Source organism: Daucus carota, chromosome 4 (assembly GCF_001625215.2).
Source record: "Daucus carota subsp. sativus chromosome 4, DH1 v3.0, whole genome shotgun sequence".
Lineage (NCBI taxonomy): Eukaryota > Viridiplantae > Streptophyta > Magnoliopsida > Apiales > Apiaceae > Daucus > Daucus carota.
Genome location: NC_030384.2, coordinates 36199315 through 36212788, shown reverse-complemented (window position 1 = coordinate 36212788; position 13474 = coordinate 36199315). Strand labels below are relative to the sequence as shown.

General features: G+C 34.9%; 2 protein-coding genes across 2 annotated transcripts; one reads left to right on the top strand and one right to left on the bottom strand.

The window, feature by feature from the left end:
- The first annotated feature begins 6300 nt into the window (after positions 1–6300).
- On the top strand, positions 6301–8595 carry LOC135152069 (WAT1-related protein At5g64700-like). The gene is made up of 4 exons (XM_064091626.1): positions 6301–6459; positions 6541–6699; positions 6863–7014; positions 7346–8595. Exons 1-4 carry the CDS (start codon positions 6409–6411, stop codon positions 7632–7634), a joined length of 651 nt encoding a protein of 216 aa, XP_063947696.1. The 5' UTR covers positions 6301–6408; the 3' UTR covers positions 7635–8595.
- A 2468-nt stretch (positions 8596–11063) lies between these two features.
- LOC108217796 (UNC93-like protein 1) lies at positions 11064–12897 on the bottom strand. Its single transcript, XM_017390686.2, has 2 exons — positions 11587–12897; positions 11064–11498 (listed from the first exon to the last, which is right to left on the bottom strand). Exons 1-2 carry the CDS (start codon positions 12732–12734, stop codon positions 11234–11236), a joined length of 1413 nt encoding a protein of 470 aa, XP_017246175.1. The 5' UTR covers positions 12735–12897; the 3' UTR covers positions 11064–11233.
- Positions 12898–13474: the final 577 nt, after the last annotated feature.

The following is a 13474-nucleotide window of genomic DNA, read 5'->3' as shown; positions in this document are numbered from 1 at the left end:
TCAGTTAAGATATTCTCAGATTATTGGTAGTTTGCAATATCTTGCTAATGGTACTAGACCAGATATAACATATTCTGTGTCTAAGTTAGCAAGATATACAAGCTGTCCAAACAGAACTCATTGGGATGCTCTAGATAGAGTACTTAGATATCTGAAAGGCACCATATATCTTGGGTTGCACTACAGGAGATATCCGAGTGTGCTTGAGGGATATAGTGATGCAAGTTGGATAGCTAAGAAGTCTGGTTCCAATGGAGTGACTGGATATCTGTTTACCCTTGCGGGTGGAGCAGTATCCTGGAAGTCGACTAGACAGACTATAGTAACTCGGTCTACGTTTGAGGCCGAGTTGTGTGCATTGGATGCCACGGGTACGGAGGCTGAATGGTTACATGGACTCATGTCTGTGTTACCTGTAGTAAGTCGTCCGCTACCGGCAATTTCTGTTCATTGTGATAGCCGTACAACTATCGACAAGATCAGAAGTGTCAAGTATAATGCTAAAACAAAGAGACACATCCAAGTTAGACTTAAGTCTATAAGGGGTTTGGTGTCTGATCGGACTATTGCTATTGAGTTCATTGGAACTCAAGATAACATAGCTGATCCACTGACTAAAGGGCTTGAGCATGCTGTTGTCCTTAAGTCAAGGTTGGGGATGGGACTGATAACCCATCATGATTCATCTACAGCGGGAACCCAATACATCTGAGAGGAGATCCCTCAAAGTGTATTCAATGTGGTAAACAAGCTGTAAGGGTGGATCGGTAGTACCTTTAACTACAATATAGATACTTATGCATCTGAGTCTATCCCCTGCAAACCTAAAAGGTACTGACACTGCAAGTATAGCAAGAGTTTTTAGAACTCTGAATGGGGTCAAGTCATTTGACGAGATGGTTGCAGTACATCTCTGGAGATGCCCAGCTAAGCGAATGTAATTGTGAGGTCGCAATTAGAGGAAAGGGTTATTCCTTGAAACATTCGACGAACAGGATCGAGACACGACCATTAATGTCTCAAAGCCGTAGATCGGCACCATAGCCTTTGACCTGTCGTCGTCTATGGAGTGTGGTTACACCCAACGGATAGAGATTCAAGGTGAAACAATCCATCTATATCCGGTAGCCATCGAAGTAGGGGACTTAGGAGGGTTCAAACCCGGAAGGGTACCTACTCTGAAAAACAAGTCATGATGAGGACTAATATGCATATCTATATGGATTTGTGGGGGATTGTTAGAAAATGGAAAGTTTAAAGCATATTTTTTAATATGTTCTTGATGTAATTTCCGGGACATTTTCTTAGTGAAATCCATTGAGAAATAGAGTTGAATACAGTGGCTTGAAAGAGCTTGAAATGAGAATGTGATTCATTTAATCTGGACAAATGAATCTGGTCAGTATATCTGACAGATACAGATTCATTGAATCTGGACAAATGAATCTGGTCGGTATATCTGACAGATACAGATTCATTGAACCTGGACAAATGAATCTGGTCCGAATGTCTGACAGATACAGATTCATTGAACCTGGACAAATGAATCTGGTCAGAATGTTTGACAGATACAGATTCATTGAACCTGGACAAATGAATCTGGTCAGAATGTCTGACAGATACAGATTCATTGAACCTGGACAGATGAATCTGGACGGTGTGTTGGTGCCTTGGCCTCACTATAAATAGTGAGCCTCGACACTTGAGTTGTAGCACGGGAAAAACACAAACACCATTCTCATTCTTCTCTCTTACACTCTCACCATCTACTCCGATATATACACATATACATACTGTTCTCGGGCGAACTGAGGTGTTGATCGCTGTTGATCGTACTCGTGTCTGTGAGCGGTTCGGTCTGTGCTGTTTTATCCTGGGAGCGATATTGCGACTACCCATCACAGCGTAGTGGGGCAATAATCACTTCAAGAACAGTCTAGTCTTCATCGAAGGGCTAGGCGACTCAGCTGTTCTGTATACTAATTCTAGCGACGGTGTAAGGTGCGCCTTTCTCTTCTTTTCTTGTAATTTATCAGTCACTGATTATTGTATATACGATCTTCGTGCATGCTATATTGTTGTGGTTTCGTTGGCCTACACTTGTTTATATAATATAACTGCTCTATACATTGTTGCTGTGATTTTCACTGTGACTCCCAACAATTGCTACAGATCTCATTTCAAGAAGTTGACTCCGGTAGCTTGTTTCTGGCTATTCATGGTCGCGTTAACCGGGTTGGTATTTGTTTTAGCTGGTGCAATACTCTAATATGTTGTGGGAATAGCAAAATGCATTTCTTCTAAATGTGCTCAATAGATTATAAATTGATCTTTTTACCTGAGATAGAAGAGTAATAAATTTTTCTTTAAAAAAATGACGAAATGTTACTTTCTTTATCCCCAAATTAGTATTCATGATTTCCCTGCATTTTTTAAAGTAATAATAATAATAATAAGCCTCACTTTTTTTTAAAATAAATTTTAGTTCTGAACAGAGGAGTATTTCAACTTTCACACTAGAGATACCTACCAAACTCATGCAGTCATGGTCGATAAATTTTTGATGACTTGGCACAAAAGTCAAATTTGCTTGTGGCTTCGAATTTATTAGGTACGGGTGATGTGAAATAGTACTACCATTTGGGTACGTTTTCGTGGTAGTACGTTTTCGCGATGGCCTTGTAACATAGCTTAAAAAAATATGGAGTAGAAATGAAAAATAAATTAAAAATTGTAAGTTATTATAATACTAGTTGAGAAACCGTGCGTTGCGGCGGCCTATAAAAATTATATTAATGATTCATATTAATTATTGTAGAATAAAATAATTTTGTGGCTGTTTATAAAAAGTATATTAATGTTTCAAAATTAATATTTGTAGGACAAAATAAATTTTATATTATAAAAATCTTGATGTAATAACAATACTAATGTATAAAATTGCAAAATTGGACTATAATTCATGGTGAAAAAATTAAAATAAATTTATACACGTAATTAACAATTTAAAATACGACGAATCTTAATTTTATTTGTGTTTTCTTTTTTAAAGTAATCATGTTCTTACATGGTCACCTTACTCCAAATTTTTTTGGATTGATTGTGCACAAAAATATCTAACTTAAATCCGTGAGAGATAGCGGTCTATAACTACCCTTGCTCAGCCACTACTTAAAAATTGCTTGAACGGAGCAAACAGATAATGCATGAATAATTTTTTTTTTCTGTATACAAAGTAAATCATATAAAAATTAACAACAAACATGTCCGAAGAACAAAACAAATATTATAAAATAATAACCAACAAACATATATCACTAACAGAATTTATTGATATCATCTATCAATATCATGTCAAGACTATATTCTTTTCCCATGTTTAGATTTGTCGACTCCGACATAGCGGTCTATAACTACCTTTGCTCGTAACAAACTTTTATTTTTTAATACTGTACAAACAGTCTTCATTTATCGTTGCATAAAAACGGCACCACCGAGTTAGAAATCGAGCAAAAGAACTATCACCAAATAGAGGTCGGGTTGTGGCATTGAGAGAGTAGGTTGTGTTTAGATGATACAAAACCTTATAAGGTATAGGGGTATTTATAGATGCAGAGAGACTTGTGTGCTACTCTTTCCCATAATTAAATAATCTGAAATAAAATCAGAGTAAAACTTTCAAGCTACTATATTCCATAAATAATCTGAAAATAAAATCAGACTAAAACTTTCAAGCTACTATATTCCATAAATAATCTGAAACAAAATCAGATTCTGAAACTTTCTTTTAATATACCCGAAATTAAAAAAGGTAATTCTAATTTTTGATATTTTTCATTTTTGATATTTTTCATCCAAATATTTCAGAAAATTAGAAAAATATAACGGAGCGATGTGAGAGCCGCCACCTACACGCCCCCCGCTTCTCCTTTATATAAGTATATTGATATATTGATTGATTGATTGATTTGAAAAAGAAGTAAAAATTATAAAAAGATAGTATTTTCTACTTCAAACTTTTATCTCACAATTTCTTAAAAATACTTATTAATTTTTTATATACGAGTCACGAGAAACAGAATTAAAAGATAGGAGCAACTTCGGTGGCCAACACAGGCGAGGAATAGCATTATTTTGATAGCTCATTCATGACAAAACCAATTTACGTATGTGATATTTCATCAAATACTGAATAAATTTGGTAATGTGATTAATGAATCAAATTGAATCTGGAATTCCTTATTGAGATGGGATGAATAAATTTGATTGCAGAAAATATTTTGTTTGATTTTGAAGACAAATTATATTGTACACAGTACAGTAACGTCATAATAGTCGGTCAAAATTATAAAACCATTGCTTAATCAAATATAGGAAGCTGTGAAGTAGTGTGTTTCTGTTGATCTTAAATCATAGCTATGAATTATTCATGTCCTGGATCCATGCTTTGCAGGATATCAATGGCTACGGGACTTTATTACTATGGTCTCCGGGATACCACAGCAACATATGCCACAAATTTCCTCAATTTAATTCCGATCACTACCTTTATCTTCTCTACAATTTTAAGGTATTTGTGATCATGGTTAGTATACTGTAATTAACTGATCATAATCGTTTTCGAGTTTTATTGAGTGCCCTTTATGGCTGTAGAGTTGAGAAAATGGGAGTGAGCACAAGGGTTGGAAAAATCAAAATAATGGGGGCAATGACATGTAGGGATGGGCATTCACCCCGCCCCGCTCGACCCCGATCCGATCCCCGCCCCGTTCGGGTCGGGGATTCGGGGAATTTTTCGGGGGCGGGGCGGGGATCGGGGAAAGTTCTATAAAAAATTCGGGGATCGGGGCGGGGGCGGGGATTGGTGTCTCCCCGCCCCGATCCCCGACCCCGATTATATTACTAGCTTATAGCCCGTGCATGGCACGGGAGCTTTTTAATTATTTATAAACTTTTTAAATATATTTTAAATGGTGTGAAAAAATTAATTTATAAATAATAAATTAAAATTGTATATATCATGCCAAAGTATTAAATTTTTTCTATCAAATTTTAAACCAACTCCTATTAGATTATATTTATAAATGTATTTTATATTAGAATTATTATAATGTCATTTAAATATTTTTTTAAAAATTTTTATGGTTCGAGATTAAAATTGATGAACACAATTTGTTTTGAATTAAGAAGATGAATCATAAACGTGCAATAAGATGGTAGAATTTGTTTTGGATTAAGAATTTTTTTTTTTGTATTTGTTCCTCACATAAATCGGGCTTATTAATTTTGAAATATATTAGGTAAAAATAATTTTGTGACTATGCGATTTATATGATTCTACAAATAAAATTGGTAGAATATATTTATTTTGGATCAAAAAAATCATAAACACGTGAAATACTGAATTTGTTTTGGATTCAGAAAAGGATTTATAAATATGCAAGTAGATATCAGTTGTCTTATGGAACAAAAGTTAGTTTTGTTCTAATCCAACGGTGCTTATTTGTTCAATATACGATCCGATGGATAAAAATAATCTTGTGACGGTGTGATTTATAAGATTCCACAATTAAAATTTGTAGGAAATATTTATTTTGAATAAAAAAAAAACCAAAAACACATGAAAGACAGAATTTGTTTTGAATTCAGAAAAGGAATTATAAACATGCAAGTAGATGTCAGTTTCCTTATAGAACAGAATTTAATTTTGTTCTAATCTAACGGTGCTTATTTGTTCAATATACAATCCAACGGATGATAAGCTTTTGGACCACAGGACCATGCGACCAAATTATCTCCCTTACGCTTATTATATATAAGTATATAATATATAAATAATAATATATTTATGTATATATATTATACTAAATATATTATTTAAAATAGATAAGCTTTATAATATAATTAAAATTAAAATATAATCTTTATTTTTATTGATTGATTATAAATATATTATAATATAATATATTTAATAATATTAAATTGTCGTTTAATTATATTATAAATCAATTGTAATATGATTTGATGTTGAAATATAAGATAATATTATTTTATTAGTATATTAGGAGTTAGTAGTTTGTTTTTTTATTAAAAAGTATATTATATATTATAAATTATTAAGTTTTTATTAAAAATAAAATTCCCCGACTCCCCGCGGGGATCCCCGTTCCCATTCGGGGCGGGGATCGGGGAGAAAAATAATCCTCGTTCTGGGTTCGGGGCGGGATCGGGGAGGGGTCATGAATTCGGGGATCGGGGTCGGGGATAGCACTCCCCGCCCCCGAAGTGCCCCCGTGCCTGGCAGGCGCCCTGACTATCGGTCTATACAAAGGTCCTGCATTCATCAGCCATCGCGATGCACATCCCCTGCTCGTTAGGAAAGCTAAGCCCGATTACCTGCACGGTTCCATGTTTTTGGTGGGCAGCGTCCTGTCTTATGGTTTGTGGTTCATCTTTCAGGTATGCCTAACTCACTTCTTGCATTTGAGTTCTGACACGTAAAGCTGTCAGTTAATTGTCGGTTTTGTGCTTGAGTAACAGGTGAAGCTGTTCAAGGTGTTCCCTTGCAAGTACTTGTCAACGATGTTGATATGCATCACTGCAGCAGTTCAACAGGTAGTTGTTGGATTGTGTATCGATCACTCCAAGTCCTCGTGGAGATTAGGCTTCGACCTGCATCTAATTACTATTCTTTATTCGGTAATTAACTTCTACTTCTAATTGAGCCTCAGCTGATTGAGTAGCAAGCATTAATATGTTTGGTATGAATATATTTGTGTGTGAGGCACCCACATTTTCTTCAATTCTGATCTTAAGGCCACTTATATATCTTATTTCTGGTGCTATTTTTTTGGTTAAACAGGGAGCATTCGCTACAGCGGCAACTTTCTGTTTGGTGTCGTGGGCGGTTGCAGAACGAGGGCCAACATATCCCTCTATGTTCAACCCTTTGTCTCTTATCACTATAGCCATCGTGGAAGCCATTTTCATGCATGAAGAGCTCAAATTGGGAAGGTAACCATAAATCACATTCGACACAATATCATACATAAATACATTATATACATCGAAAATGAGTGACTCTGACAGGCTGACAAGGTGCTTCTCCAATAAATCTCTTCAAAAAATTTCACTCAAAGAAATTGAACTTTCATGATTTCTGCCATTTCTATTAATATTGTATCAATTCTATGCATATTTCGGATTCTGAAAAAAGTTGTATTTAAAAATTTGTTATATCTGTATTTTCTGATGGACAGAGTTAGCTAGTAAAATATTTGAATTCATCTGTGTGTATGTCCATAGTACTTAAAAGAGAAAGCTAACAGTTCAAATTTTATTGCAGCTTGATTGGAATGCTTGTGATCATAATAGGGCTGTATGCCTTTTTGGGAGCCAAGAACAAGGAGTTTAAATACTTGAACCGGAAAATATCAGAAACAACAGCCACCACTCAGTTTCCCGCAACAAATGGTATTAGTAACAATATTGACAAGAGCAATGCAGGTTGCGATCAATCAGCAAAGGTGTTCTGTCCTTCAACTGTGGCTCCAACTAAATCAGCTGATGACCGTGCCGACGTGACTAATGCAGACAGTGAAAATTACTGTGTAACTAGGATCACCAAAATGTAACAAACCTTATAATCTGTATGCTGACTAATTAGGTTTTTCCTGTTGGGATGAATAATTTTGATAAAGGTGATGCATTTTGTTATCTGTATTTTGCTCAAATTAGGCTAGACCTGGCAATTCAGGCCCGAAACTATAAATCTGTGGCATAGATATTAAACCTTGGAAACATTAAAAGCTCGACGCTTTTAGGATTCTGCATAGATATTGTAGTCTCAAACTTCCAGATAGGGGTTTAGAATCTGCACAAGTAAATGCATTCTGCATTGTTTTCTGCATTCTGCATAAGTAATTGCATTCTGCATTGTTTTTCTACATTCTGCATAAAAACTGCATTGTTTTTATGCTCTGTTTTTCTGTTTATAGTTGCATTGTTTTTCTGCATTCTGCATAAAAACTGCATTGTTCTTCTGCTCTGTTTTTCTGCATTCTGCATTGTTTTTCTGCATTCTGCATAACAATGTAATTTGTTAGCACCCTTATATATATGTTCGATATAGTAACACCACCACTGTTGCAGAGTAAAGCGAGTAGAAGAGGAAGGCAAGGATTCTGAGTCCACATTTCGGTGTGCAAAAAGTTGTGACACGAGAAGAAGCAGAGAAGCCATGACAAGTTTGCAGTAAAACTACTTATATCAGGGTGAAGCCAATGTGAAATTGTGAATATGTATGAGGTCTTTTGTGTGTGATAAATGTGTTGGTATATATAGGGAGTTATTGTGGGAGGATTTACTTCAATTGCTCACTGGTAAGAGGGTGTTTGCTGATTGCATATACGAGGAAGTGTAAGCTAGGGGTTGAAAAAACAGGGGGAGACAGGGGCCATTTGGCTGATGGTTTTGAATTGCTGTTATTAATGTTACTGATAGACTGGTAGTAGTATTAATTTTGTTGGGAGTCATTGACATTTTAAATTTTAGAATGCTCAGTCATAAATCTGGAGATGGAGATTGTTGTGGCTATTCTATTGAAAGGAGAGTCAAAATCAAGGAGCATCGCAAGTTCGCAACCAAACATCTTAGAAACCCCGCACCACCACTGAGAGGAACACATGCAATTAATATAAATTTTTAAAATTTTGATAAAAATATGGATATCCATATTTTAATCCATAACCATATAAAACCAAACCAAATTATAACCATATTATTTACTTATATATAATAAGCGTAAGGGAGATAATTTGGTCGCATGGTCCTTTGGTTCAAAAGATTATCATCCGTTGGATCGTATATTGAACAAATAAGCACCGTTAGATTTGAACAAAATTAAATTCTGTTCTATAAGGAAACTGACATCTACTTATATGTTTATAATTCCTTTTCTGAATCCAAAACGAATTCTGTCTTCATGTGTTTTTGGTTTTTTAATCCAAAATAAATATTTCCTACCAGTTTTAATTGTAGAATCGTATAAATCACACCGTCCTAAAATTATTTTTATCCATCGGATCGTATATTGAACAAATAAGCACCGTTAGATTAGAACAAAATCAACTTCTGTTCCATAAGACAACTGATATCTATTTGCATGTTTGTAATTTCTTTTCTGAATCTAAAACAAATTCTGTATTTCACGTGTTTATAATTTTTTTTAATCCAAAGTAAATATTTTCTACCAATTTTATTTGTAAAATCATATAAATCGCATCGTCACAAAATTATTTTTATCTAATACTGTATATTTTAAAATTAATAAGCCCGATTTATGTGAGAAACGAATACAAAAACTTTTTCTTAATCCAAAACAAATTCTACCATCTTATTGCATGTTTATGATTCATCTTCTTAATTCAAAACAAATTGTGTTTATCAATTTAATCTCGAACCACAAAAAATTTTAGAAAAATATTTAAATCACATTATAATAATTCTAATATAAAATACATTTATAAATATAATCTAAAAGGAGTTGGCGTCACATATTCTACTTAAAATAATTTAAAATTTGATAGAACGAATTTCATACTTTGACATGATACATACAATTTTAATTTATTATTTATAAATTAAATTTTTTTCACACCATTTAATATATATTAAAAAAATTATAAATAATTAAAAAGCTTCTGTGCCTTGCACGGGCTATAAGCTAGTTTGATATAATATGGTTCACGTATTGTTTTGGTTCATAAACCAGTCCAAATCCATATTAATGAACCAAAATTGGTCCAAAACCATATTCTGCCAGGTCTAGCTTCTTGTAGCATTTGGAATGCTACATGAATCTGCTGCCTCCAATCTGTGGTGCAAGTGACAATTATACCAGCAACGTGTGTCTAGAAGAAGGTGGTGGTGGTGATAATAATAATTTGAAACTGAATTAGTCTGTTATTTTTTTTAGTAAAAATTATTAAAAATTAAAATTTGATCATCCACGATGGGGTTTCGAGTTTAAAACCTAGCATGTAATCCCTGGCAAAGCAGTAGGTATATTGATACTAAAATTTAGTAATTTAATTCTATATGCAACAATAAAGTTATATGTTTTTTTAATGTTTATTAAGTTTATTAAGTTTTGGCAAAAAATGTTTATTAAGTTTAAGTTGTAAATAATATTGTTGTCAGAAGACTCGTCTATAGAATGTTCTGCGAGACTGCAACTAAGAAAGAGTGTTCACGTTAAAGATGACTTCTGTGTTCATTTAGCATGCTCACGTTAAAGATGACTTCTGTGTTCATTTAGCATGCTCAAATGAATAATTAATTGGGAATCCCCAAGTAATTACTAATCTAGCTTCACTTTATATGCCAATAAAACAAAAATTATGAAACTGAAATATAATTTTATTTCGTAGTACTGATAAAACTGATTACATTTGTCATTTATAGTGCAGGAGAGCAATGGAGGTAAGGAGAAGAAGGATGAGCCTTTGAGTGAATATTTCTGCAGCAGCAGAGGCGGCAAAAACTGCTGAGCCAGAAACAACTCTGCAGGTGACCAAGGATCCCGAGGAGAAGACAAACTGCTGAGCCACAGCTATTCCAGACGTGACCAAGACTGGAGAGACAAACCAGAATCCGTGGAAGTCACACGTAAATTTTAAAAATTTGAAGATAGGCTTATAAATAATTTGGACATGGACCGGATCAAACTAAATTAATATTTGAATTCATTTTATTGTATCGAATCTGGATCAGATCAGATCATCTCGGAAATTTTAGAGGTTGATCCATATCCATTCCTTCCAAAGTAGCGCATAAACACTCAATAGTCAGCATCCAAATTGACTCTTCACTTTATCAGCCAATTCTTAGGAGGTATAGTACACCACCCATTGATATATTCCTCCTCCCTTGTAAATGTGGTATCATAGGAATATATTACAGTCATTCTGAATGAAGATTATGTTCAGAGCACTGTGAAGCCTCGGAAAACATGAAAGAACATAGTACGAACCTATTGTTGCCAGTAAAAATCTAGGACGACCTTATACACAACAAAAAGGCTTTATACATCTTAATCTATATACTTAATACTACTTGTGAAACAATACATTTATAATTTCATACTTTTATTGAAACTATAAGTTTCATAGTTACATGCACTTAAAGGCGGTTAATTAACACTAGAATCTTTGAATAAAGATGATACTCGAGATTAAGTCGACTTGCTCAGCCCACCTTTTGCATTCTGTGTAGAATCTGGTATAATCTCTGAAAGTGCAACCTCGTTGTCAGTTCCCTCTTCAACTTTGCCTTCATCTTTCACAGCCAATACGACTAAAATCACCAATAACGGATAACTTATGGTGCAGAGTCCCCAATTCACAGCCAATTGAGACATAAATGACACCTTATGCGTATCAATTTGCCAAGCAACAGCTGCTCCTGCACTCTGCACTCCCTTGTAAAATCCAATATATCTGCCACAGATATCAATCAAGTAAAATAAGATTCAAATTTTGTTCATATTTAAGTAACTTTTCAACTTTATTGTATCAAATATTTAACCTGCTGAGTATAGCAGAATCATCAGCTAAAGCTCCAATAACCCAATAAACCATGCTCTGGAACATCGCATCCAATAATCCATAACTAAAATACAAAACAAACGGTCCAGCAAAATCCGAACCAGAATCCTTATAATCAAGTTTCTCAGGCTTATCTTCGCGAGAATATCCAAGCTGCTTGGCAAGCCCTCCACCCCAAATAGCTGTCCCAAGAACTCCCACAACAGAAATACCAACCAAACCCCTCATCCTCCTACTCTTAAAACTAAAATCCATAATATAACCAATCATAACAGACCCCATCATCTGTGCTCCCCAATAGAACACATTATTCAGACCTCTAGTCCTCAAATTAAACAAAATCCCATTCACATTATTAAACTGATAACTATAAAAGAAATTACTAGCCCAAAAGGCCGGAAACATCAACAACATTTTCCAATCCAAGAACAGCTTCACAATCGCCCACGACTCCGTCCTCACATCAGAGTACCTAATATTTGTACACACAGAACCATCCTCTCGAATAACCTGACTAGGATGTAAAATTGCCAGAGCAAGAAGAGTACCAATAGCCATAAAGACCATAAACCCTATATAAGTCCCATCATTAACCGAACTAGCTTCACTTCTATTATAATTCAAGATAAACGGAATCAAACCACCAATAACACCTCCCATATTAAAAATACTCCAAAACATAGAAATGTAAGTCCCTTTCCTACCAGCTGGGGGATAGGATGTCATGATTGCGCCCTGTCCAGCCCACAGCAAGCCCGCGCCGACACCGAGAAAGCCTCCAGCCACAACAGCAAACACCTGGTGCCTGAAATGATTGTAGTACAAAAAAGAGCCTGCGTAGAGAATGTAAGTAGAGCAACCTGCAAAGAGTGTGAGCCGAGGGCCTAATATATTGTAAATTCCACCACCCAAGATCCCGAAAATTGCGAAGGCTGTGTAGAGTGCAGTGTTGGCATTGTTGGCGGCGGTGGGGTCCACCTGGCCGCCGCCGCCCATGCCGGATAAGGCATTGAACATTCCGGGACAACAGAAACAGACCAGGCCAATCAGGATCACCTGAACGAACGGGGAATTGTATCGAAAATAGGACGAGTTTCGATCAGGATTTAGTGTTTCTTGACGACCCATGTGATGAGATTTTGAGTAAAATGAAATGATGGGGATTTGAGAGTGAGTGAGTGATGGAGACAGAAGCGTTGGCGTTAAGGATGCGAAGTCGTAGTGAAGTGTCAGAGGATTTCACTTCCAGTTATGTTGACATTTATTATTGGGGCTATCATAACTTACTGATTCGGAACATAACGACAAAACACTGCGAAGACTTTTCACTTCCTACTCAACATTCATTGTTTGCTACTTCGGTTAACCATTTTTGGAATCGTTATTCACTACCCCGTCCCCCATACGGACTTATTTTCCCGATATTACTCCCTCCGTCTCAATTTATAGGTCCAGTTTGAAAAAAAAAATTGTCCCAAAATACTTGTCCCTCTCTTTTTTCAATACCAATTTATCTACATATTAATTGTGATTTTTTTGAAACTCAACATTATTCTCATTTCTCAATGCACTAAATCCCTATATTTATTGTGAATTTTTTGAAACTCAACAAAATTCTCACTTATCAATGCACAAATTAATGATAAATGAGATAAGATTCTATCTAGCCAACTTTTTTCTTAATATGTGTGTTTATTCCAAAATAGACCTATAAACTGAGACGGAGGGAGTAGCACATATTCGGTGTGTTCATTGTGTAAGTGATTTGATTTTTCACATATAATTTTTTAGATGTTTTGAAAATATAGTAATTTTATTAAAACAAATATAACATAAATATTTTTATTGAGCAAAACAAATATTAAAAA

Coding starts and splice junctions, on each gene's coding strand:
- LOC108217796 (XM_017390686.2), bottom strand. CDS start 12,734: ATGGGTCGTCAAGAAACACTAAATCCTGATCGAAACTCGTCCTATTTT. Junction 11,499..11,586: donor GATTCTGCTATACTCAGCAG/GTTAAATATTTG, acceptor TATCTGTGGCAG/ATATATTGGATTTTACAAGG.
- LOC135152069 (XM_064091626.1), top strand. CDS start 6,409: ATGTTTTTGGTGGGCAGCGTCCTGTCTTATGGTTTGTGGTTCATCTTT. Junction 6,460..6,540: donor GTTTGTGGTTCATCTTTCAG/GTATGCCTAACT, acceptor CTTGAGTAACAG/GTGAAGCTGTTCAAGGTGTT. Junction 7,015..7,345: donor GAAGAGCTCAAATTGGGAAG/GTAACCATAAAT, acceptor ATTTTATTGCAG/CTTGATTGGAATGCTTGTGA.